The 27,932-nt window shown below is 44.0% G+C and overlaps 1 protein-coding gene across 2 annotated transcripts in view; it reads right to left on the reverse strand.

Annotated features, from left to right (window-relative positions):
• The window catches only part of ddx10 (DEAD (Asp-Glu-Ala-Asp) box polypeptide 10), a 159,876-nt gene that overhangs the window by 102,375 nt on the left and 29,569 nt on the right, over window positions 1-27,932 (reverse strand). For both annotated transcript variants that reach the window (XM_055637010.1, XM_055637011.1), the window contains exons 11-13: window positions 22,494-22,581; window positions 21,148-21,236; window positions 15,536-15,959 (exon numbers count right to left, since the gene is read on the reverse strand). In XM_055637010.1, the coding sequence (XP_055492985.1) occupies window positions 15,536-15,959; window positions 21,148-21,236; window positions 22,494-22,581 (601 nt within the window). The remainder of the gene's footprint in view (window positions 1-15,535; window positions 15,960-21,147; window positions 21,237-22,493; window positions 22,582-27,932) is intronic.

Consider the following 27,932-nt stretch of genomic DNA (forward strand, 5'->3'; position numbering starts at 1 on the left):
CTCTGATTTATAAAGGCAAGCACACCAAAAGCTTTCTTTACCACCCTATCAACATGAGATTCCACCTTCAGGGAACTATGCACAGTTATTCCTAGATCCCTCTGTTCAACTGCATTCCTCAATTCGCTACCATTTACCATGTATGTCCTATTTTGATTTGTCCTGCCAAGATGTAGCATCTCACACTTATTAACATTAAACTCCATCTGCCATCTTTCAGCCCACTCTTCTAAATGGTCTAAATCTCTCTGTAGACTTTGAAAATCTACTTCATTATCCACAACACCAACTATCTTAGTATCATCTGCATACTTACTAATCCAATTTACCACACCATCATCCAGAACTATGTTTCTGCAATGGCCACAGCATCATAGTCTTAAATGCCAATCCAGGCTCTGTTCATCTGCTCTCACCACAATACTCCACATTAGCTCTTATAGCTAAGGGAATCAAAGGATATGGGGAAAAAGCCAGAACGCGGTACTGATTTTGGATGATCGGCCATAATCATATTGAATGGCGATGCTGGCACGAAGGGTCAAATGGCCTACTCCTGCACCTATTTTCTATGTTTATATGTTCACATGTAATACTCCTTGCATTGACATAAACACACTTCAGCCCATCAGCTTAATTATATTCCTTCACCTCTGCCTGACTGTCCTTCCTTGAGACATACAGATCCTAACCTCTACCGTCCCATCTATCCTTCAAATTTCCGACCTACTACCATGGTTCACACTCCCCTGCATCTCTAGTTTAAACCCTCCTGAGCAGCACCGGTGAATCGCCCTGGAAGGATACTGATTCCTCTCCAATTCAGATGCAACCCATCCCTCATTTACAGGTCACCTTTGCCCCAGAAGAGATCCTAATAGTCTAAAAATCTGAATCCCAGCCCTCCTGCACCAACTCCTGAGCCACTCATTCATCTTCCAATTCTTACCCCCACCAGCACGTGGCACCAGGAGTAATCCAGAGATTATTGCCCTCGGGATAATGTAGCAAATAACTGGCATATCAGCTAAGATTGGAGTTAAAAATCAGAAAGCAAATTGGAGACGTACTCAAGTCAGAAGAATGTCATCCATGTTCACAACTTTGGCAGTCTTTTAAAAGAACCATGGGACACCTACACCTGTATCTCTAAACTAAATTGAAGGATAAAATTATATTTCCGCTTTTGAAGGCTTCAGAATTTCTCACATCTAGATATCTCTATGGAACAATTCCAACATTTAAATATTACTTCAGGATGAGTGAGGGAAAATAAACCATATCCAACTTCACACTGAAAGAAAAATCAATGCTCTTAGTAAAGAATAGCAAAGTCCCACGAGCTGCTAATCCTCATAAATAAAAACAAACAATCTTCCCCGAAAACTGTAGAATCTGTAAAGATAACAAATCATTTTCTGAAAGATGACAAACATAAAACATAAAAATGAGCAGAAAATTATCTACAAAAGCCAATTACTAGATTTTTATTTTAAACGGGTTATTGTAACCAGCAATGTAGTTCAAATCAAAATTAAAATCCAAACTCTCCTTTGTACCGATACTTCAAATGCTAGTTCCTTATTTCTATGTCAAAGGTAAGCAGTCCTTGCCTAAGAACTAAGATCATCACCCCTGGATTCTTGGATTAGAAAGCTGGAGGGCAGATAGAGAAGGTTAAAATTTGCGTGCAAATATCTGAAAGGAAAGCAAAATGAAGCAAAGAAAGGGGAAAATGTGTGAGGGACAGGCACAATGGGAGAATTAAAATAAACCAAAATGTCCACATGATTTCCCATTTAAATATAAAATGGCTTGCCAATAATGTTTTAGACAGGCATATGAACAGGCAGGGAATAGTGGGATACAGACCACATACAGGTAGATGGGATTAATTACATGGACATAGTGATGGCCAGACATGGTAGGCCAAAGAGCCTGTTTCCGTGCTCTTCTGTTCTATGTTCTATTTAACTTACCAAAGTATGTTTAATTGCAATAACTAGATTTCAATATAAAGAATTTTAATCTCCTATCTTTTCACCCTTCAAATCAGATGAGAAGCAAAAATGCAGTGCAACATTCCACAGAAATTCCTTCAGCCAGAGATTCACTTCAATTTAAAAAAAAACGTCATATAAGATGTCAGCATTTGCGAAATTGGAAAATTAATACAATATATATTAACTGTAACTAACCTGTCATATCAATTAAAAGTACAAAAAAATATAATTATGGAGCTCAACAAAGTTTGTGCCAACTCCAGTAAAAACCTGCATTGGAGAAATATCCCAGACATTCCCATGGAGACACATGATATTACAGATGCTGGAATCTTACGCTAACAACAAGCCATTGGAGAAAATCAGTAGGTCACAAACTTAATGGAATGAGTGATGAGGCTGAATAATACAACAGAACTAACGAGGCAAATAATAATGTTCCTGATATGCGATATGGAATCAGCACACTCATATCTATCCAAAATAGGTAATTCAGTTGAGTTTATTGTCATGTGTACCGAGGTAGAGTGCAAAGCTTTTGTTGCGTGGGCTAACCAGTCAGCAGAAAGACAATACGTGATAACAATCGATCCATTTACAGTGTATGGATACATGATAAGGGAATAACGTTTAGTGCAAGGTAAAGACAGCAAATTCCGATCAAGGATAGTCCGAGGGTCACCAAAGAGGTAGCTAGTAGTAGTTCAGCACTGCTCTCTGGTTGTGGTAGGATGATTCAGTTGCCTGATAACAGCTGGGAAGAAACTGTCCCTGAATCTGGTGACGCGCATTTTCACACTTCTATACTTTTTGCCTGATGATAGAGTGCAGAAGAGGGAGTGGCCAGGGTGCGACTCATCCTTGATTATGTTGCTGGCCTTACCGAGGCAGCATGAGGTATAAATGGAGACAATAGAAGGGAGGTTGATTTGCGTGATGATCTGGGCTGCGTCCACAGTATCTAACTATCTGTTACATAGTTCATAAGTTCATCAGTTAAAGGGGCAGAATTAGGTCATTCGGCCCATCAAATCAACTCCATCTTCCAATCATGGCTGATCTATCTTTCTCTCTCAACCCCATTCCCTTACCTCCTCCCTATAAACCATGACATCCGTACTAATCAAGTATCTGTCCATCTCCACCTTAAAAATATCCATTGACTTGGGCTCAACAGCCTTTCTATGGCAATGAATCATACAGATTCACCACCTGCACTTCATCCTCCAGCACCTAGACCGCCAGGGCACCGACGCAAGGATTTTATTCATTTTAGCTCTGTATTCAACACCATTGTGCCAGAGCAACTACGCTCCAAACTTTCTGAGTTGACTGTGCCTGAACCCCTCTGTCGGTGGATCCCCAGCTTTCTGACAGACAGGAAGCAGCATGTGAGGCTGGGAAAGCACATCTCGGACCCGCAAACACTCAGCATAAGAGCACAAAGGCAGCGTACTCTTTCCGCTCCTCTGCTCTCACTACATCAATGACTGCACCTCCACAGACACCTCTGTCAAGCTTCTCAAGTTTGTGGACGACACAACCCTGATTGGACTGATCCAGGATGGGGATCACTGTACTCTTTCCAGTTTGACATCTTTCCCATAACATGGTGCCCAGAACTGAACACAATATTCTAAATGCAGTCTCACCAACATCTTATGCAACTGCAGCATGACCTCCCAACTTCTATACTCAATACTCTGACTGATGAAGGCCAAAGTTCCAAAATACTTTTTGACCACCTAATGTACCTGCGAGTCGACCTTCATGGAACCATCAACCATTCCTCTGCCCACCTGGCTAATTGATTCAGATCCTGCTGCATTCTTTCACAACCATCTTCACTATCTGCAAAACCACTCACTTCTGTATCACCAGCAAACTTGCTAATCTTGCCTTGTTCTGTGACGTTTCAGAGTGGTGGAGTAACTCAGCGGGCCAGGCTGAGTATAGAAGTTGGGAGGTCATGTTGCAGTTGCATAAGTTGGTGAGGCCACATTCAGAGTATTATATTCAGTTCTGGGCACCATGTTATGGGAAAGATGTCATCAAACTGGAAAGGGTGCAGTGGAGATTTACGAGGATGTTGCCAGGACTAGAGGGCCAGATCTATAGGGAGAGGTTGAGTAGGCTGGGACTCTTTTTCATGGAGCACAGGAGTATGAGGAATGATCTAATAGAGGTGTATAAAATCATGATTTGATTAGATATGGTTTAGTAGGTGAATCGAGGAGCAGAGGACTAAGTTTAAGGTGAAGGGGAAAAGATTTAATAGGACTCTGAGGGGTATATTTTTCACACAGGGTGGCAGGTGTATGGAACAAGCTGCCAGAGGAGGTAGTTGAGGCAGGGACTATCGCAACATTTAAGAAACAGTTACACAGGTACATGGATAGGACAGGTTTAGAGTGATATGGATCAAACGTGGGCAGGTGGGACTAGTGTAGATGGGACATGCTGGGCCGAAGGGCTGCTTCCTCACTGTATCACCCTATGACTATCTATCTTTCCCTCTCAAACCCATTCTCTTGCCTTCTCCCCCATTACCTCTGACACCCGTATCAATCAAGAATCTATCAATCTCCTCCTGAAAAATGTCCATTGACTTGGCCTCCACAGCTGTCTGTGGCAATGAATTCCACAGTTCACCACCCTCTGACTTAAGAAATTCCTTCCTAAAGGAATGTGTTTTAATTCTGAGGCTGGGGCCACTGGTCCTAGACTCTCCCACTAGTGGAAACATCCTCTCCACATCCACTCCATCCAGGTTTTTACCAGGCTGGGACAGACTGCAACAGCTTCACACCATGTCCCAAGGCTTGTGTCCTGTAACTGCATCACCCAAGGCAGCAGAGACGTTATAGGAGAGGGCAAGCACCGTCACAAAGTAGCTCACGATGGTTTGGGTAACATTCAGGAATGTCCATGTATGTCACATCATGAATATTACTGAAGAAGGGTCTTCGCCCGAAATATAATCTATCGTGTGCTTGTCTCTCTCCTCTTCTCTCTCCTCTCTCTCTCTCTCTCTCTCTCTCCTCTCTCTCCCTCCCCCCTTCTCTACCCCCCCCCCCTCTCTCCCTTCTCTCTCTCCTCCTCCGTCTCTGCCCGCGGGAGCATCCCACAGGGGGGGGGGGGGGGGGGGGGGGGGGGGGGGGGGGAATCACCCTCCATGTGGAGGTTGGGGTCCAATGGTGGTGCATCGCGGTCAGGGACTGGGACGCTCCCGCTGGTGGAGAGAGAGAGAGAGAGGAGAGAGAGAAGTGGAGAGAGAGAAGAGAGGGAGAAAGAGAGAAGGGAGGGGGGGGGGGGAAGAGGAGGGGGAGAGAGGGAGAGAGAGAGAGAGAGAGAGAGAGAGAGAGAGAGAGAGAGAGAGAGAGAGAGAGAGAGAGAGGGAGAGGAGGAGAGAGAAGAGGGGAGAGAGAAGGGGGAGACGGGAGCGTGGGGTTCATTTTCCCACACAAGCCATAGGTGACTGGGCAATCTGAACCCAAGCACCAAGTTGAAAGGGGCCGAAGGTGTGCATCGCTCGGGACAGCCCCCACTCTCCCACGACCACCCTCCGCGGACTGCGGGTCGGTGGAGCGGAGGTTTGGGACAATGTTCATGCCTTCACAGTGATGTGATGGACGCAAGTGTCTGGTCCAATCGCTGACAAGTCCCGCCCCCTCCCCGCAACGTCAAGTCCGTTATTGGACTTTTCTGTTGAGCGGCAGTCGGTCCTTTGGCCTGTAGGCGACGCCGCTTTTTGGTTCCTTGGGTTTAGGCGTCCCGCCCTTTCGATTAGTTTGCATTTAGGCGTCCCATCCTTTCGGTTAGTAGGCGTTTCGTCTTCGGTCTCTTTCGGTTTATTGGCGTTTTGGCCTCGTTTCCATTCCATTCTTTGGCTTCGACTTCTTTGCTTCGGCTTCTTGTCTGTCGGCGCCACGTCCGGGTACCATAATCTATACCTTTTCACCAGAGATGCTACCTGACCCACTGAGTTACTCTAGCACTGTGAAAAGTCAACTATCCATGTTCTCCACAGATGCTGCCTGACCCACTGAGTTATCCAGCACTTTGTGCCTATTTTCCCTTCACCCATCTGCCCAAGTCAACCCTCCCCCCTCCTTTCCTTATTCCTTTCCACCTCTCTCTGCCTTTACATTTCACTTTCAAAGTTGCTCTACTTATCTACATGCATTTTTCTTCTTAACTTTTTAGTCATAGAATGATGCAGTGTGGAAACAGTCCCTTCAGCCCAACTTGCCCACACCGACCAACATGTCCCATCTACGACCAACACGTCCCATCTACACTAGTCCCACTCACAGAAAAATGAGAGACTTTAACCTAAATACAGACTGGAGAAATGAAATTTATTGTGAAACTAAAGATGCATTCATGAAATCCTCTTCAAGATTAATACGTTGAAGAACCAGCTAGGAAAGAGATTGTTATGGATCTAGCTTGGTGCAATAGGAGTGGGTGACTGATTACTATGTCATCAGGGACCTTTATCAGGATCAACTACAATATAATAGAATTCTACATTGGGTTTGAAAGTGATATAATTCTAAGCAAAAGTAGAATTTTAAATCCAAACAAGAGAGACTCTAAAGCCATGAGAGGGACACAGAAACATAGAAATTAGGTGCAGGAGTAGGCCATTCGGCCCTTCGAGCCTGCACCGCCATTCAATATGATCATGGCTGATCATCCAACTCAGTATCCCGTACCTGCCTTCTCTCCATACCCTCTGATCCCCTTAGCCACAAGGGCCACATCTAACTCCCTCTTAAATATAGCCAATGAACTGGCCTCAACTACCCTCTGTGGCAGAGAGTTCCAGAGATTCACCACTCTCTGTGTGAAAAAAAGTTCTCATCTCGGTTTTAAAGGATTTCCCCCTTATCCTTAAGCTGTGACCCCTTGTCCTGGACTTCCCTAACATCGGGAACAATCTTCCTGCATCTAGCCTGTCCAACCCCTTAAGAATTTTGTAAGTTTCTATAAGATCCCCTCTCAATCTCCTAAATTCTAGAGAGTACTAAAGCCTACAGTTGATTAGAAGAATTTATTGAAAGATGCGGCAGATGCGACAGTTACCTTTTAAAGAAATAAACACATTATTATGGAAAGACACAAAATGCAGGAGTAACTCAGTAGGTTAGGCATAACTCCTGGTGAACATGCATAGGTGATGCCTCGGGCCAGGACCCATCTTCAGACTGATTGTAAAGGTGGGAGACGAATGAAATCAAGATATATAGTTGCATGAAACAACTGTATATCGGAAAATTATGAGCAGTTATGGAGCTCAGCAGAGGAGAACATGAAACCGATAAAGACAAGACCAAATGGCAAGAAACCCAAGAACAGACCATTGGAGCTTTTGTAGGCATATACTAGTGGGAGTAAATGTAGGCTTCTTACACAGAGGCAGGAGACTGTATAATGAAGAAGACATAAATAACTAGATTGCATTTGTCTTTACAGAAGGTATACTGAATGTATTGGGAATATTAAAGAATCAAGGGTCAAATGTGAACAAGAAACTGAAGGAAATATCTATTAGTCACAAAATACAGTGCATGCATTTCTTGCCATATGTCAGGGTTCCGTTCTTGAGAATTCTTCACAAGCCAGCTTTTCCAGAAGTCAGAAACATCCACTTCCTACAGCTACACAAATCATATCTCGCTGTATACAATTCCTATAATTTTTTCATTACATTGAGTATATTCTATGTTCACCCGAACACCACCAGTAATTAAACTAATAGAACACATTCTGTGTCCAGGTGTTAATGAATAGCACAAAACATTTTATTATTCTTATAATTATCTTGAAATAATCTTCAAACCTTACGGGAGATTATGCATAAAAATCAGATTTTTGCAAGCCAGGTCTTCCTTGACCTGGGGAGCTTCTGTATTAGCAAAGATGGTGTGCTTGAAAGCTGATAAATCCCAAGCATCTGATGATCCACATCCAAGAGCTCAGAGAGACGAGACCTTAGAGATAGGGGATGCTCTAGTCATCTTCCAAGACACTGTAGGTACTAGAATTGAAGAGTACTCTACTCTTCAAGAAAGGAGGGAAAGAGAAAACAGGAAACTTGTAACTTATTGACCCAATGTCAGTCAATGAAAATGCTGGAATCATTAATGAAAGATGTAAATGCAAAAAAATCTTAATAAGAATAAATGGATTGAGCAGAGTCAACATGCATTTATGAAGGAATAAATCATGTTGGGTTTGTCAGAGTTCTTTGACGATGTATTTAGTAGAAAAGGTTCAGGGCGGCATAGTGGCACAACAGTAATGCAGCTTACAGCACCAGAGACCTGGGTTCGATCCAGACTATGGATGCTGTCTGCATGGAGTTTGTATGTTCTCCCTGTAGCCATGTGGGTTTTCCCCGGGTGTTCTGGTTTTCTCCCATACTTCAAAGATGTACAGTTTTGCAAGTTAATTGTCCAGTAAAATCGCAAATTGTCCCTAGTGTGTCGGTGTAGATAGTGTTTTTGTGAAGGTGTAGGATAGTGTCAGTGTTGGTCAGCGCGGACTCAGTGGGCCGAAGAGCCAGTTTTCGCTCTGCATCTCTAAACTCTAAAAATAAATGGGAGCCTGTGGATGTGCTATATTTAGCTTATATATATATAATAATAATAATAATAATAATAAAAAGTTGAATTTATATAGCGCTTTTCAGGGACTCAAAGTCACTTTACAAGGCAAGGCAAAAAACAAAAAACAAAAACAAACCAAAAGAAAACAAAAACAGAGCAACAATTCAAGCACAGATGAAAAGGGAGGGGGACGTGGGGCTAAGGATAGGCAGAGGTGAAGAGATGGGTCTTGAGGCGGGACTGGAAGATGGTGAAGGACTGAGAATTGCAGATCAGTTTGGGGAGGGAGTTCCAGAGCCTGGGAGCTGCCCTGGAGAAGGCTCTGTCCCCAAAACTGCGGAGGTTGGATTTGTGGATGGAGAGGAGACCGGCTGATGTGGATCTGAGGGACCGTGAGGGTTGGCAGGGGGAGAGGAGGTCAGTGAGATATGGGGGGGCCAGATGGTGGAGGGCTTTTACAGGTGAGGACCAGGATTTTGTGGGTGATCCGGTGGGAGATGGGAAGCCAGTGAAGTTGTTTGAGGACTGGAGTGATGTGATGCCAGGATTTGGTGTGGGTGATGAGTCGGGTGGCTGCGTTCTGGACCAGTTGAAGTCGGTTGATGTAGCTGGAGCTGATGCCAAGTAGAAGTGAGTTGCAGTAGTCCAGTATATGGCCCCATTCTGGCGGTTGGTCAAACCGGGTGCACATGGAACTGGAGATTGAAATTAGTTATTGGACATGAAGCAAATAGTGAGAACAGTCAGATAATTCTCAGGTTGGCAGGATGGACATTAACTGCAGGGATCAATGCTTGGGGCGCAACATTTCATGATCTGTATCAACAATTTACCCGATGGGACTGAATGTTATGATTCTAACTTTACTGACAAAACTACATTAGGAGGGATTGTGCTTGCAGAGGAGGATTCAAAGCTACAAAGGGACATGCTACCAGCGATCACCGTACACTAGTTATATCCTATAAACCAGGGACAATTCGCAGAGGCCAATTAACCTACAAACCTGCACGTTTTTGAAACGTGGGAGGAAACCGGAGAACCCAGAAAAAACCTACACGGGTCAGAGAGAGAACATCCAAACTCCGTGCAGGCAGCACCCATACTTGGGATCGAACCCGGGTTTCTGGTGCTGCAAGGTAGCAACTCTACCTCTGTGCCGACGCCAAATCTGTAGAAAGGGAATCATAACTAATATTTCAAGTCCAAGACCCTTTGTTGAAACTGGGGAAAAAGAGGAAATCGATAGTTTTCTATTGCAGGGCAGGTGGGGTAGATCAACGAGAATATTTCTAACACCATGAGACCAATTAATAGATATAGCAGAAGTAACAAACGGGATCAAATTATGCTCCTTTGTCTGTGTAATGAATTGCTAATAGCAAGGCCATGATAATAAGCCCAGCAGACCCCATTATACAAAAGGAGAAAGAACAATTTCATCAAAATGATGAAAGACAAAATTGTTCGGTTCGACAGACAGACATAAAGTTAAATAAATCACCAGTGACCATGGGAATCGTATAAATAATAAAAACATTAAATATGTTGTTTTCCTTCATGGTAGAGGGATTCAGAAGACATGCCAGAAATAAATTAAAGTAAGCAGACAAAAAGTGAGAAAACAATCGCTCTTCCTGGAAAATAGTGCCAAAACTACATCTGAGGATACTAAAGAGCTGCAGAGATCACAGATAAGTCCAGGCAATAAAAAAAAACAGTAAATGCCACACTGTAGTTTACAAATGATTAGACAGAGAACAACAGAGAATCATACAAGCCAGTTAACCCGTGCCATTGGGAAAATGCTGGAGTTATTAGTCACAGAACATAGAGTCTTGTCTATTTACAATTTACATTGGTGATTTAAACAAACAGACTGGTGTAATTGTATTGAAGTTTGGTGATATAAAGTTGGGGGCGGGGGGAGGAAATAATTTGTGACGAGAAGACAAAATCCTGCAAGAAGATAAAAACAGGTTGTGTTACTGGCAAAATTACTGGAGATGGACCGAGATGAGAGGAAATTTGGCAGGAAGGACAGAACAGAACGTGCCATCATATTTTTCCTTAAGATTTAAGCATCAGTTACGACTTAGTTGCTCTAGCAGCTCTTCAATAATCACTAATCTAACCAAAGATATCTATATTTAATATAAGACAGGAAAAAAATTTCAGAACGCTTTTCTGCATTCCATGTAAATATTTTATCAAATTATGTTTTGCCTGAGTTAATCTACTTATACCTTAGGAAAACAAAGCTCATTGTTCTGTTAAAAGATCAATACTTTTGATGGGCTAGAATTCATATTATATATTATGGATGACCTTCTGCAACAATACACAGGTTTATCAAATCAAACTCCTTTAATCGTATGAACCTTGAATTTTCCAACTTTAGGTAACCTCTACAAAACAGTCCCACCTCCCCTTTCTCCCCCATAAACCACCCTTTCTTGTCTTTGGTACAAACAGTATCTATGTAAACAGTTCCTTCCTACACTACTTCTTTAACTACTTCTGGTTAGAGATTGGTAAATATTGAAAAAAAGGAAATTAGGAAATACTGCAACCCAGTTTGTGCAGAGATATGAAATGAACTGGTTTAGTAATATCGAGTGAGGAACAGAAAATATAATTCCCCCACCTTTCCTGCATGGAATTTTTATCCACTTGAGAAAGAGATTCAAGGACACAAACATCTTTCAAATAAAACACACACAATCTCTAAGGCAGACCCAGACCATCAAGTGTGGCATCCAAGAATATTACTAGACGAAGTGGGACCCGTTGGGTCTCATGTTCACACGGGAGGGTTGGTCCCCCAATATTCCACTCCACCAACTCCAATATTGGTGGCCAGTGGGGGAGGGGGGGGGTGGTTTCTGGAGCACTAGTATGGGTGTTGTGGGATGAAGGGACTTGTTTCCAGAGGGGTAGTATGGACATTGTGGGCCAAATGGATTATTGGGGTGGCTGCTCAGTCACTCAAGCCTGATGTGCTGGCAGCTCACTCAAGGCTGGTGATCTGGCAGTTGACTCACGGCTATTTCTTAAAATACCATTTCCAGCAAGGTGCAAGGCCACCAAATTCAAATGCAGTTTCTTAACCATTTCAAGCTGGGTGCAAGGCCACCGAATTCAAGTACAGTTTCACACCACATCAGGCAAGGTGCAAGGCCACCAAATTCAGGTGCAGTTTCCTACCACTTCAAGCAGGGTGCAAAGCCACCAAATTAGTGCAGTTTCCGACCACTTTAAGCAGGGTGCAAGGCTACCATACTCAAGTGCAGTTTCCTACCCCTTCAAGCCAGGTGCATGGCCACCAAACTCAAATGCAGTTTCCTGCCACTTCAAGCAGAGTGCAAGGCCACCAAATTCAAGTGCAGTTTCATACCACATCAAGCAGGGTGCGAGATAAACAAATTCAAGTGCAGTTTCATGCCATTTCAAGCAGGGTGCAAGGTCACCAATTTCAAGTGCAGTTTCCAACCACTTCAAGCAGGGTGCAAGGCCACAAAAATCAAGTGCAGTTTCATGCCACTTCAAGCTTTCAGTTTCAGCAGGGTGCAAGGCCACAAAAATCAAGTGCAGTTTCATACCATTTCGAGCAGGGTGCAAGGCCACGAAATTCAAATGCAGTTTCATACCATTTTATGCAGGGTGCAAGGCCACCACATACAAATGCAGTTGTGACCTCTCCCTCCCCCATCTTGCAGAGACTGAGCCACACCCTTACTTCCGGGTTTTATAATCCCACCCCCATCCCACCAGAAGGGGCATGGCCTTCATGGCACGATTGACGGGAGAGAGATTCTCAAACATTTTTAAACACTAATGACACTTTTATTTCTCATTGATGGGAAAAATCCTCTACACCTGATGAGCGGAGGGAGATTGAGTAAAATGGCCAAAAATCACAGCTGTAAATGGTAGCATTTTATCTAAAATCAATATACAGTGCCAACAAGAAGTCAAGGTACCACCAACAACAACAGCCATTTGCAGTGCTTCACTTCAACCACCACCAACAACAGCCATTTGCAGTGCTTCACCTCAAACCACATTAAGGGCACTCAAGGTCAGTAAAACCACACTCACAGTTAAGTAGACATGTGCTCAGTGTTAACCACATCTCAGACTGAGAGACATGACCCTCTCGCTCCTCCATCTTGCAGTGACTGACTGAGGCACTCAACACTTCTGTGTTTTATAGTCCCTCCGGAAAGACCGTGGCCTTCAAGAGAGAGAATCTCAACATTTTTTAAACACAAATAACTCTTTTATTTTTCATCGATGGGAAAAATCCTCTTGTCCTGCGAGTAAGATGGCCAAAAATCACAGCTGTAAGTGGCAGCGTTTTTTTCTAAAATCGATATCCAGAACAACAGGAAGTGGTCAAGATCAGACTTTTAGTAATATAGATTTGCAAATAATGAGATCTGAATAAAAATCGTATTTGAATAAAGTACGATCTAAAAGAAACAACAGTAGTCTTAAACACTGCCAGAAAATAAATCAAGGGCCAGAACCAAATCAAAATCCACCACAAACCAACTTATAATACAGGAGATAGCTATTTGACCATCATGTTAATGCTGGCTGCCAGCAGAGCAATCACATCAGTCCCATTCCTTCTCATCTTCCTGGAGCTTGCAGGCCTTCTCATATGACCATCACCTCTTTCTCCTCTATCTTCTCTTTGATTCTCTAGTTACTAACCTAGATTGAGGGGTAGTTTACAGTAGCCAAATAGTGACATTTTGCAGATGTAAGAGGGAAACGCAATGCACCTGAAGAAAACCCACACAGTCACAGGGAGTACATGCAAATTCTAATATTCAGCACCAGTGATCTGTATCTAAACAAGTCTCGGGAGCTGAGACAGAAGGACTAAGTGCTGCCCCACTGGGTCTCCCAGACAGGCAAAACCAATATCAAAAGATGAAATTAAAAGACTATAAAACCTACAATCTGAAAAGATAGTCTACCCCCTTTCCAAATGGAAACATGTCTCATACAACATTTAGTTTTGTTGTCTTGTGTTATTGATGAGCTTGTAATTAAAATCAAAACATTTTCAAAGCCATTTACTTCAGTCAGAGAAAAAGAAAGATGCCCAGAGAGCACCTTTTAAAATATTTTGGTACATTTTTGTGATAGCTCAAACTTGAAATTTTCCTTCTCACAATCCACAATCCACAATTGTATTTGAATGTTGTCTCGATTCTAGTCGACGGCTATCGTATGAAATTGATCATTGGAATGCGAGCTGCAGGACATTTGTATAGCACGTATGATGGCAGAAATATGATAAGTGTGGTTACAAACGAAGAGAATCATTACAGATAAATTATTTTCAACAAACCATCCTCGCATTTCATTACTTTTAAGATCAACTAGACCAAGTGCAGATCCGTTGGGTCTGATCCCCCAACGTGTGGTTGCGGGGTGGGAGGGGGCAGCATGCGGCCTCACACACACTAACTACCCTCCCCCCACCCCCCCCGCACACATGCTAACTACCCCCCTTGATATTATATTATTATTATTTTTGCTCTTTTTACCCCATAACCGCCCTATCCACTGGCGAATAGCCCCCACCCCGCGGGCGCATTTAGAGAGGGAGGGAGGGGGGGGTAGAGATTGAGAGCAGAGAGAGAATGGGGAGAGACAGAGAGAGAAAGGGGCAGAGACAGAAGGGCAAGAGACAGAGGGGGGGGGGGGGGAGGAGGGTGGGTGAGGGGGGGCGGGTGAGGAGGGAGGGGATGAGAGGAGAGGGAGGGAGGAGAGAGAGGGGGGAGGAGAGAGGGAGGGAGGAAGAGAAGGGGAGGGGGGGGGAGGGGGGGGGGGAGGGGGGGGGGGGGGAGGGGGGGGGGGGAGGGGAGGGGAGGAGGGGGAGGGCAGGAGGGAGATGGGGTAGGGGAGAGAAGGTGAAGAGTGTGGAGGGAGGGGGGGAGGGGAAAGAGTGGGGGAGGGAGGGGGAGGGAGGGGGGAGGAGAGGGGGTGGTGGCAGTCCATCTATTCCCCACTCCTCTCCCTCTATTCCCACAATCTCTCTCCTCACCTCCCCCATTCCCCCCTCTCCCATCCTACTTCCTCCTCTCCCTCTTCACCTCCCACTCCCCCTCTTCACCTCCCCAGGATCTCGCCTGTCCTCCGGATCTCCAGAACTTGCTCGTTCAGAGAGGAACACAGAACTGGGAGGAGTCAGAGAGCCAAATGCCAGCGAGCGTCGGGGGGTGGAGGTGTTGACATAACTCGGCCTCGCGACGCCCGCAGCCGTTGATAACTGCCAGCTGACAACAGCCCTTTAAAGCCGCTAAGGCAAGACGCGTTCGCCCAGGAGCAAGCTATCACAGCAAAGAAGCACCGGCTTCTGACTCTCTGGAAACCCACAGCTGGAATGAGCGCGCAGGGGATGGGAGGGGCTTTGTGAGCTGCGCCGCTGCGAGGAGAAAGTTCAGCGGTAGCGGAACGGAACTGCAGAACTTATGAGGGGAAGTTCAGCACGTGATGAGTCGCTGCCCCGAGATCTGTAGAACAAAGAAGCTATAGCGGAATGGAACTGTAGAATCTTTGTTCTGCAGAACTTTCTCGATCTTTCTGCGCATTTTAATCCACAGCGGTGAGGGGCCTGGATTGGTGGGCATGTGGGCATTGTGACGTCAACAGCTGGTGAGCGGCATTTATATTTTAAAAATTGAGTTTTGTGATCAATTTTATTCAAAATCTGGGGAAATAATTGACCAAGGAGTGGATTTGTGAACTCACAAGTTAAATCCCCACCGAAATTGTAAAAGTCTCCACGTTTTTACGTCTGGGTTTTCGAGGAGATGCATTTCACATGCAAATTAACACACACATCCACACGGACACAGAGTTTTAAAAGTATAGAGATGTAAAGTAGCTTACTGTTTCTTCTCCAGGTTCAAAGCCAAAAATATTCCTTCGCTTCACGATAAGAAGATCACGATCATCATTGTCATCAAAAGCATCATCATCAATGCACTGGAATGTGGCTGCTGCTTTACTCTCCACATCATCTCTTGGATTATTATGGTCAATGGAATTTTCATCCACGCAACATACATTTTTCTTGGCTGTTATTTTATCTTTGGTTTTCTTTTTGGCCTCTTGGTCAGAAGTGTGTTCCCGAAATTGAGCCTTAAAGTCTTCCAATTCCTCATCAGCTTCTTCGTGTGAGCTTTCTGTTGCAATGTCATTCATAACTGCTGACTCATTATCTTGTACTATACTGTTTATAGAAGACATTTCTTTTTCTTTTTGCGCTCTCTGAAGAAATCTAATTCGAGGAGGAACAGCAAGACCCAGGGAGCTGTAATGGGAGATTGCATGTTTATCAGCTTGGTTTTACATAATAAAGCATAATGGAACATTCAAGTTCAAGTTCATTGTCATGTGTCCCTGATAGGACAATGAAATTCTTGCTTTGCTTCAGCACACAGAACATAATAGGCATTGACTACAAAACACATGAATAAATAAACTGATAAAGTGCAAAATAACAGATAATGGGTTATTAATGTTCAGAGTTTTGTCCGAGCCAGGTTTAATAGCCTGATGGCTGTGGGGAAGTAGCTATTCCTGAACCTGGTCGTTGCCGTCTTCAGGCTCCTGTACCTTCTACCTGAAGGTAGCAGGGATATGAGTGTGTGGCCAGGATGGTGTGGGTCTTTGATGATACTGCCAGCCTTTTTGAGGCAGCGACTTCGATAATCCCCTCGATGGAAGGAAGGTCAGAGCCGATGATGGGCTGGGCAGTGTTTACTACTTTTTGTAGTCTCTTCATCTCCAGGGCACTCAAATTGCCGAACCAAGCCACGATGCAACCGGTCAGCATGCTCTCTACTGTGCACCTGTAGAAGTTAGAGAGTGTCCTCCTTGACAAACCGACTCTCCGTAATCTTCTCAGGAAGTAGAGGCGCTGATGTGCTTTCTTGATAATTGCATCAGTGTTCTCAGCTACATGTTGGAAGATCTAAAGTGCTAGAGCAACTCAGCGGGTCAGACAGCATCTCTGGACAACATGGATAGGTGACATTTTGTGTCAGGCCCCTTCTTCAGATCGTTCCTCTGGTCCTACATGTTGTTTATGCTCCATTTAGGTCACCTCATGTACTACTTTGTCAGCATAAATCTCCCTTCCTTACCTTGTATACTTATCTTCACTCATCTTGAATCTATTACATTCACTTCACCTACTCATTGTGGTCAGTATCCAGCAACTCCAGGTGACAAACAAGACTATTTAAGAAAGAGTCTACTCTCCTGTACCTCCCATTCCCACAGAAGATTCAAGATCATTTAATGACCACAAAGCCAAGCTGGTGGAATTCATGTTCAGTACAGGATTTTACACAATAAGCTGATTCCAGTCATGCAGACATACAGTTTATGGTACAGAAAAACACAGTAAGCAGAACATAACATAACGTAAAACACAGACAACATACAGTATACAGTACATGCACGGGGTGGCTTTGAGATATTATCATAGAGTGTTCAGAGTTCGAATTGCATATGGGTAGAAACTGTTTTTGAATCGTGATGTTTTGGCAGGCAGTGAGCTGTAGCGCCTCCCTGAGGGCAGCAGGTGGAAGATGTGGTGAGCTGGGTGGGAGGGATCGGAAATGATTTTCTTCACCCTTGACACGGACCGTTTGAGATTGAGTGATTCTATTGATGGGAGGGGGGTGCTGATGATTTTGGATGCTTTGTTGACAATGCGCTGTAGTTTATTAGAGGAGTGAGTGTCCAAACTGCTGTACAAAACTGTTATTGATGAAGTGAGCATGCTTTGGATGATGGCTGTGTAAAATCGGATTAGGAGATGTTTCCTCACTCTGAACTTCTTGAGCTGGCGGAGAAAGAAGAGTCTTTGGTTGGCTTTTTTATAAATGTGATCCGAGTTGGTTTTCCATTTGAGGTTATTGCTTATGTGAGTGCCAAGAAATTTGAATGAGTCAGTGGTGGATATGGGTTCGCCGGAGATGAGTAGGGGGGGTCTTGGGTTGTGCCTTTCGTCTGAGTTCGATGATAAGTTCATGGGTTTTTGATGTGTTGAGTAAGAGGTTAATGTCTGTGCACCAAGTGACTGCTTTGTGTATTTGAGTGCGGTATTCTGTTTCGTTGTTGTTAGAGATGAGACCTATGATGGTTGTGTCGTCTGCGTATTTGTATATTTTGACTGAACTATACTGGGATGCGAGTTGATTTGTATAGAGTGAGAATAACCAGGGTGATAAGACGCAGCCCTGAGGGGCTCCTGTACTGAGGTGCAGAGGGTGAGATGTGGTGTTGTGTATCTTCACCCTTTGTTGTCTGTTCCAAAGGAAGCTACAGATCCAATGACAGATGCAGGAGTCAATGTTCATGTCCGTTAATGTATGGAAGAGTTTAACCGGGTTGACGGAGTTGAATGCAGAACTGAAGTCCATGAACAGGATGCGGGCATAAGTGTTGGCGGTTTCCAGGTGTTGCAGTGTGATGGATGGCCAAGTTGACTGTGTCTTCTACTGACCTGTTGGCTCTATATGCAAATTGATATGGGTCCATGATGGAGGAAGTGCTGGTTTTGAGGTGAGTGAGAATGATGCGCTCAAATGACTTCATGGCCACGGATGTGAGGGCAATCGGTCTGTAGTCATTAAGGCAGGATGTTGTGTTAGACTTGGCACAGGAATGATGGCCTCAAACAGGAATGAAGACCTCAAACAGGAAAAAGCAGTGCAAGAAAAGGGTTTAAGAGGATGGTGATCTTATAGAGGTGTAAATAAAGTGAGAGGAATAGATCGTATAAATGCACAGATTTTGTCAAGAGTAGGGTATTCGAGAACCAGTGGACATAGGTTTAAGGAAAGGGGGGGAAAGATTTAATAGGAACCAGAGGGGTGACCTTTTTTTTTTTTACACAAAGGGTGGTGGGTATGTGGAACAAACTGCCAGAGGAGGTAGTTGGGCAGGTACTAACAGAACATTTAAGAGACAATTGGACAGGTACATAGATAAAACAGGTTTAAAGGGATATGGCCCGAGCGCAGGCAGGTGGGACGTATATTTGGCATGGGTTGATGTGGGCAAGTTCGGCCGAAGGGCCTGTTTCCACACTATATGTCTCTATGACCAGCAAAGGCCCACTCTTCTCTCACTCCAGCTAAATAATCTTATCTATGCTGCTGTTTCTCGTACGTAAAGATCTTTCCTTTGCTATACCTTAACCCATATAATTGCTTGACTTTGCCATTCCCATTTATTTATTTCACTTCCCACTCATTCTAAATTCTTGCCATTTTGTTTGCCACAAAAACAGAGAGTGCACAAATATCATCAGTTAAGCCCTCACCCTACTTCTTTACCAAATGCATTCAATTTGGTTCCCAATGAACAAATCTGGCCTTCTGGGCTCTTTGCGGTACCTATGAGGGCTTGGACAACAAATGAGCAGCACCGTGGCACAGTGGTAGAGTTGTTGCCCCACAGCACCAGAGACCTGGGGTTCAATCCTGACAACAGATGCTGTCTGCACGGAGTTTGCTCATTCTCCCTGTGACCGCATGGGTTTTCTCAGGGTGCTCCAGTTTCCATCCACATTCCAGGTTTGTAGGTTAATTGGATGCTATAAATTGTCCCAGGTGTGTAGGATATAATAGTGTATGGGGAGAGCTGGTCAGTGCGGACTCGGCAGGCTGAAGGGCCAGTTTTCACGCTGTGACTCTAAACTTAAACAAGAGGACATTAGTGGATCAAAATAAAGCTAAAGCCTGTATGCAAGTCAGTTGGATTGGATGGGAGGGGGTGCTGGGGGGGTGGTATTTGTAGTTGGATCACAGAAATTCTAGCCACAAAATTATTTGGTAGGAATAAAAGCAGAGCTAGCATGCCTCCAGGTTCTGTACACTTCGAAAGCTGACATGAACTTTGTCCCTCTCAATGTCATAAACACATTAAATTCAACTAAATACGATTAAAAAAACTTCCAAATAAAATTTTAAACAATCTTGTTTTTAAGCAAATAATTCCTCAACAACAAAAAGCTGTAAAACTCAATATTTAATCTCTTCATGACAAATAAAAATCTAGTCTTTTCTGAATCTTAATCAATAGATAAGGTGAATACAGATTATTTTATCCAGGGTAGGGGAATCAGGGGAATCAATAGCCAGAGAACATAGGTTTAAGGTGAGAGAGGGAAGTTTTGATAGGACCCTTTGGGGCACCTTTATCACACAAGAGGATGGTGGGCATAAGTAAGTGAGTTTTATTTATATAGCACGTTTTAAGTCAACTCGCATTGACACCAAAGTTCTTTACATAAAATAAAAAGTTTCCATACAAACCATAGAAAAAGGTTAAAAAAAATGTTTTTTAAATGGACACAACACATTATAGAGTTCAACACAAACGTCCCCCCACAGCAGAATCAAAAATTTCCACTGTGGGGAAAGGCACCAGAAAGTTAAGTCCTCTTCCTCTGTGAAACACCCGAGGTCGGGGCCCATTTGTGGCCTTGCAGCCAGTCCGATAATTTTCAGGGCCCTCTTGCCGTGAAGATGGAACTCCGGCATCGGGTGAAACATTCCTCAGCGGCTTGGAAAGTCTGGAGCAGCTGCCTCCTCCCCGGAGACCGGGGCACTCGTAGTCCTCAGGCCGCGCCGGTTGGAGCTCCGACCCCAGCGAACTCGATCCCAGGCTCCGCGGCGCTCCAAATCCAACGCCGCCCACGGCCGGACGCCCGCAGCCACAGCTCCGCGATGTTGGGAGTCGGTGGCCACAGCGCTCCGGAGCTTACCGCACGGCGACCCGGTAAGGCATCGCCCGCTCCCTGTTGGTATCCCAGCGCTGCACCGCCGCCGAAGCTGTAGTCCCGGCCAGTCCCGACAGGAAACGCCACTCCATTCGTGAGGGTGACGGGGCGAAGAAACAGCTCGGAGGGATGCTGCCTCTCCGACCAGGTAGGGGACTAAGAAATAAAGTTTCCCCCTTCCCCCCCCCCCCACCACATAAAAGACCTCCAACTAACATTTTTTGACAGGACTTAAAATTTTTTTAAAAAGGTGAAGAGACGGACTGCGGGCAGGCTGCCATACACAGACGGCGCCCACTCCTGCACATCCGCCATCTTGGAACATAAGGAAGGAGCTACCAGTGGAGGTAGTTGGGGCAGGTACTATAACACCATTAAAGGACACCAAGACAGATAGATGGATATGAAAGATGTGGAGGGATATGGGCCATGCACAGGCAAATGGGACTAGCTTAGATGGGGCATCTTGGACAGCATGGGCCAAAGGGCATGTTTCCATGCTTCCCTGCTATGACTAAGCAAATGATGACAGAGGATCTTAGAGAATGACAGCAAATAAGGTGCTCTTAATGGAACTGGGAGGGCACAACGCTATCACTTGCCACTGAAAGCAGCAATGTTTTCTGTTCTTGGTAAATATTATTCCTCATCTGACCTCATTTTCAAACCTCACCACTTAATCTAATAAAATGTTACTTACAAAGCATATTCCTTCAATGATATTGTGAAAGCATCAAAAACATCTTTGTTCCTCATCAGGTAGACTGACCGCACATAGGACACAAAACACTGCAATGAAGTAGAAAAACAAATATTACATGTTTTGGACATTAAAAACAATTTCAAACTAACAACATCTTGTTTTTCAAGATAGCGAACAAGACATTCAACTCACTGAAAGTGGTTTAGAAGATAGAACACAACACAAGAACAGGCCCTTCAGCTTACAATATGTGCCAAACACAATACCAAGCCCATCACTTATCCATCTGCGCATAACCCATATCCCTCCATTCCCTGCATATCCATATGCTTATCCAAAAGTCTCTTAAATGCTGCTAACATATCTATTTCAACCACCACCCCTGGCAGTACGTTCCAGGCACTCACCACCCATTGTGTGAAAATGTTATCCCGCACATCTGCTTTAAACTTTGTCCCTCTCACCTAAAGTTCTGCCCTCTAGCATTTGATTTTTCAACCCAGGGAAACAGAATATGGCGATCTACCCTTTCTATGCCTGTCATAATTTTATGTGCAGGTCAACATACAGAAGAGAGTCATAAGCATGTCAAATTCGATAGTCTCCCAAAATGTTACTACTTTAAATATACCAATGCTACTTAACATGACGATTTCCCGTTGTAAAGCAATAATGCCAAATATTAGGTCCTAGATAAAGACCCTTTGTGGTCTACAATTTTTGGACTCTGCTGCATCCTACATCAGCAACCCTGTTTGAGACCAGCATGATGACAGCAATTACCCACTGCCATAAGTGTGATAGCTCCCCAATGGGTTCCACAGATTCAAGCTTTGATTTATTGTCACACTTGTGTTTATTGGATGGAATTCAGAAAATTTAGTTTAGGTTGGAGATACAGCGTGGATTCAGGCCTTACAGCCCACGGAATCCATGCCAACCAGTGATCTCCATATATTAGCACTGTCCTACATACTAGGGCCAATTTACAATTTTACCAAAGCCAATTAACCTACAAGCCTGTAAGTCTTTAGAATGTGGGAGGAAACCGAAACACCTGGAGAAAACCCACACAGTCAGAGAGGGAACATACAAACTTTGCACAAATAACACCTGTAGTCAGGATCGAACCGGGGTCTCTGGTGCTGCAAGGCAACAGCCATACCAAGGCACCACCATGCGGCAAAATTGTGTAAAGTAAAACATTAGTTAACTGATGCACTACCCCCCTTCAGGTGTGAATAAAAGTAATAATCCACGATACCCCTTCTGTTACTGCTTTTACACAAAGTTAATCAAAAACATTAAGAAAGGAAATCACAGTATAAGTTTGTAGGACTCACTCGTTGGGCTCTTTCTTTCAGCTCCTGTTCTTGAGCTAAAAAGGCTTCCAGCTTTGACTGTATATTGGTCAGTTTTGCTGGATTGATTCTGTTTAAAATAAAAATGAATTAAAAAAAAAAATTAAAAGCTGATAATCCATTGATACCCAATGATATGAAATGCTCCTAAAATCATTTGTTCATAAATATGTCTTGCAGGTTTAATTTTAATTTGTGAAGTTTGTGAACCTTGCAAATATGTGAAAATCAAAGAACTGGAAATCTGAAATAAAAATAGAAAATGCTATAAAAACACTTAGCAGGTCAGACAACACCATTAGAAATAGCAGTTAACTCTTCAAGATGGGGACCGTTCACCTGTTGAAGCCTAACAATCAAAAATTAAATCCAAACAACAAAAAAAGCATTGCCAGATCGGAGGTGCAGGGGCAGCATGGCTATAGAAGGACCAAAGTTAAGAATGGAGGGGACACACGGCAAGTATCAAGTCATTAATGGAGCTGGAGCCAATGTGAATCAATGTGCACTACAATGATGGGCAAACATAACGCAGCTTTTGACAAGCCAAGCTTTATGAAGAGAAGATGAGTTGCCAGCCAGAGATGGAATGGTATCAGGAGTATAATAGCACAAATGATACACTGGGCCACAGAGGGGCAATATTTTAAAAGGTTAAAATAGGCAGATGTAGCACTGAAGATATGGTGCACAAGTTCATTTCAGGGTTGCATTGGTGGAAGTCTGCAGGACCAGGAGCAAAGAGCAGGGGAAAATTAGTTTCCCAAATAATCCACCTCAATGCATATGCCATATTCAAATTCGAAGTTTTTTTAAAAATGTTTAATAATATTTTAAACGGAGGAATTTGTGCTTCTTAAAAACTTGTAAGGGGTTGGACAGGCTAGATGCGGAAGTGTTTGTTGGGGAAAAAGGACAAGGGGTGTTAAGGATAATAAATCCTTTAAAACCGAGATGAGGAGAACTTTTTTCACACAGAGAGTTTATCTGGAACTCTCTGCCACAATCGGGCTAGGGGAATTTGTGTGGCAAGGGGATCAGCTGAGAATGGCAGGTACTACTTTGGATGACAGCCATGATCATATTGCACGGGCAGACCCAATGGCCTACTCCTGCATTGGAAGGAGAATTACCATCCAGTCATTTGAAGGTTCCACCAGAATACTCAGCCTTATTCTGTTTCAAATGCTGAAATGTTGACTGCTTTCTCACATCTTTTAAGCATTTTCTATTTCTACAATTTTGTAATTTTCCCCAAACACTGGATGCACCAAGTGTCAGGTTTAATTTTGTTTAAATTAAAATGTGGTTTAGTTTATTTAGCATGGAAATAGGGCCTTTGGCCCACCGAGTCTGAGACGACCAACGATCACCCATACACTAGTTTTATGTTATCCCAGTTTGCATCCTACACACAAGGGGCAATTTACAGTAGGCAACTAGCCTACAAACCGGCACATCCTTGGAATGTGTGGGGAAACCGAGTCGTTCCTCGACAAGTCCTACATTAAGATTGTTACACCTAAGGTACTGGAAGAGAGAAAGTGGGTGACGGTGAGAAAGGGAGGGAAACATGGAATACAAACATCCCCAGGTATTGTACCTCTTGTGATCAGGTTCACCCACTTAGAAGCTGTCGGGACAGAAGACGTTAATGCACTGAGCGGCGGACTGGCTCGCGAAGCAAAAAGGGCTGTTGAGCCAAAACCAAAGAGGCCAACGTCAGGCAATGCCATTGTAGTTGGAGATTCCATTGTGAGAGGTACGGACAGGGGTTTTTGTGGCAACAGACGGGATTCGAGGATGGTGTGCTGCCTTCCTGGTGCCAGGATCCAGGATGTCAAGGACAGAGTGCAGAAAAGCCTCAAGGGCGAAGGTGAACTGCCGGAAGTGGTAGTGCATGTCGGCACAAATGATGTCGGAAAGAAGAGGATGAATATTCTGCAGCGTGACCTTAGAGAGCTCGGAAAAATGCTGAAAAGCAGGACCTCCAGGGTTGTTATCTCCAGTTTGCTTCCAGTTCCTCATGCTGGCGAGAGCAGGAACAGAGAGATACGGGACCTGAATGTGTGGCTGAGAAACTGGTGCAGGGGGTAGGGATTGAGATTCTTAGTTGGGGGACCAGCATTCTGACAGGCAGGTTTGCCACTGCTACACGGGTGGTTTTAAACTGAATAAGGGGGGGGTGGGGTGTCAAATGGGATAGTCGAGGACAGAGTTAAAGGGAAAGAGAGTAAAGGGATGGTTAATGACCCCAGAATTAACGGGAAAGGAAGCTCACAAAGGGATAGGAAAGTATGGCCAAGTGTAATAGGGATCGATGTGAAAGATGAGATGCGTAAGGAATTAAAAGTATTGTATATGAATGCGTGAAGTATAAGAAGTAAAGTAGATGAGCTTGAGGCTCAGTTAGAGGTTGGTTGATATGACATTGTGGGGATTACTGAGACGTGGCTCAGGATGATCGGACCTGGGAACTTAATATTCAGGGTTATACATCCTATAGAAATGACAGGCAGGTGGGCAGAGGAAGGGGGGAGGCTCTGCTGGTGAGGGATGGAATTCAGTCCCTTGCGAGGGAAGACATAGGGACTGACGAGGTAGAGTCACTGTGGATTGAGTTGAGGAATTGTAAAGGCAACCCCGTTAATTCCTACCCTTTGTTTCCTGTCAGCAAACCAATTTTCTATCCATGTCAGCACCAGACCCCCAATACCATGTGCCCTAATTTTGCCCACTAATCTCCTATGTGGGACCTTATCAAATGCTTTCTGAATGTCCAGGTATACTACATCCACTGGCTCTCCCTTGTCCATTATCCTGGTTACATCCTCAAAAAATTCCAGAAGATTAGTCAAGCATGATTTCCTCTTCGTAAATCCATGCTGACTCGGACCGATCCTGCTACTGCTATCCAAATGTGCTGCTATTTCATCTTTTATTATTGACTCCAGCATCTTCCCCACCACCGATGTCAGGCTAACTGGTCTATAATTCCGTGTTTCCTCTCTCCCACCTTTCTTAAAGAGCGGGATAACATTTGCTACCCTCCAACTGATCCTGAATCTATAGAACATTGGAAAATGAACACCAATGCGTCCACAATTTCTAGAGCCACTTCCTTAAGTACCCTGGGATGCAGACCATCAGGCCCTGGGGATTTATCAGTCTTCAGTCCCATCGGTCTACCCAACACCATTTCCTGCCTAATGTGAATCTCCTTCAGTTCCTCCGCCACCCCAGATCCTCTTACTGGTACATCCTCCTTGTTTGTATCCTCCTTTCATCCTCTTAAAACTCGTCTAGATAGATCAGTGAAAGTTTACAAATATTTGCCTCTCGAAATAGCCACTACAAGAAGCTGCATCATAGAGATCACCTTGGTATCCACCCTGACACACACATACATGCCCTTTGCTCTCTTCCCCCTGGACCTTTCAGCTACTTGTTTTCTCACTAGTCCAGAATCATTAATTCTGTTTCATTCTAAATGACCTGCAGTAACAAAGAACCATAGAAGCTGGTTTACAATAGAGGACAGTGTTGGAGTAATGAGTCATGCAGCATCTCAGGAGAATCCATGCTCAACCGAGATGCTGTCAGACCCGAGCTATTCCAGCACTCTGTGCCGACCTAAATAAGCTGCTGAGTACTTTCAGTGCTTTTCCATTCTTACTCATTTAAATGGCATGATTCAAGGCAGGATGTTGGGGGAGTCCAGAACCTGGGGACATAGTTTAAGAATAAGGGATAAGCCATTTAGAACGGGTACGAGGAAACACATCTTCTCACAGAGAGTTGTGAGACTGTGGAATTCTCTGCTTCAGAGGGCGGTGGAGGCCGGTTCTACTTTCAAGAGAGAGCTAGATAGGGCTCTTAAAGATAGCGGAGTCAGGGGATATGGGGAGAAGGCAGGAACGGGGTACTGATTGGGGATGATCAGCCATGATCACATTGAATGGTGGTGCTGGCTCGAAGGTCCGAATGACCTACTCCTGTACCTATTGTCTATTGTCCATTCCCTACACACTTGTGGCAATTTACAGAGGCCAATTAACCTACAAACCTGCACGTGTTTGGAGGTGGGAGAAAACTGGAGCACCCCATTGGTCACCAAAAAGAATATGCAAACTCCACAGTTAGCTCCCGAGGTCAAGGTCAAACCCGGGTCTCTGGAGTTGAGAGGCAGTGGCTCTACCAACTGCCTGACTGCTGCCAAACGGCCATCCTTCATTATCGAAATAACCCCATCTCCTCTCAGGGCTGATAGGGTACTCTGGTTCAGGTAAGGGGGAAGAGGAAAAAACAAGTGAAAAGGGAATGGAATCCAGTTATTACAGTCCCCATACAAATGAACATCAGAGGAAAATCCAAGGTTAAAGGAATACATTGAGCTATGATGCAAATTAAAGAAAACCAACAGGGGTCACTACAAGAAAAGCTGAATAGCTCTGTAGTGTGCCCAAGAAAATAAACACTGGATCAATAAGATGCATTTTTAAATGAAAAAAATGTTCACTGATAACGTTCCATAACTTTTGTTAGATATAGCATTTAACTATAATTCTCACATCATTAATTTGAGCTAAATGATGAAAGCAAACTGGCTGCAAAGCTTGACAAAAGTGGCCTGGAATCTACACTTCAGGAGAGCTACATCCATCCAATCCCTGGCATGATTTTTAGCTACAGAGAGCAGAAGAATAAGTTACAAAGAATACCCAAATTGTAGTCAAAGAACTGAGATCCTTGTTGAATGCTTCAGGTAAGGGTCGATCATCAGGCAGTGCTATTGTTGTTTATAAACCCCAAATTAACTAAAAATATTAATGGCAGTCCAGTGACCCCCTCTGGAAAGTATGTGCAGCAACAACTGATGCAAGGTTCTGCTGGGTTATTTTCTACTTAAGTAGAGATAGACACAAAGTAACTCAGCGGGCCAGGCTGCATCTCTAGAGAAAATGGATAGGCGGTGTTTTGAGCCGGCACCCTTCATTTTTCGACTAAATTAAACAAGTACAAGGGCACAAAATGCTGGAGTAACTCAGCAGGACAGGCAGTATCTCTGGAGAAATGGATAGGTGACGTTTTGGGTCGGGATCTTTCCTCAGACATGATAAGACACAAGTCTTAAATAAAACTTCAGCCTCATTCCTTCATTCTCCCCAAAGATGAACCAAGGAGGGACCATCAAAGCAGGTTAGCACTTTGCAACACAACCATGAATTGTAGAAGGGTCTGAAGAAGGGTTTCCTTCGCTCCACAGATGCTGCCTCACCCGCTGAGTTTCTCCAGCATTTTTGTCCACCATGAATTGTAGAATATTTTCTCAAATGTGGGGGTAAAATTGGAGCCAACCGTAAGAATAATGTTCATAACATATGATGCCAAATGGTGCAGACAGAAGCATATATGGACTAA

The sequence above is a fragment of the Leucoraja erinacea genome, chromosome 6 (genome assembly GCF_028641065.1).
Source record: "Leucoraja erinacea ecotype New England chromosome 6, Leri_hhj_1, whole genome shotgun sequence".
NCBI lineage: Eukaryota > Metazoa > Chordata > Chondrichthyes > Rajiformes > Rajidae > Leucoraja > Leucoraja erinaceus.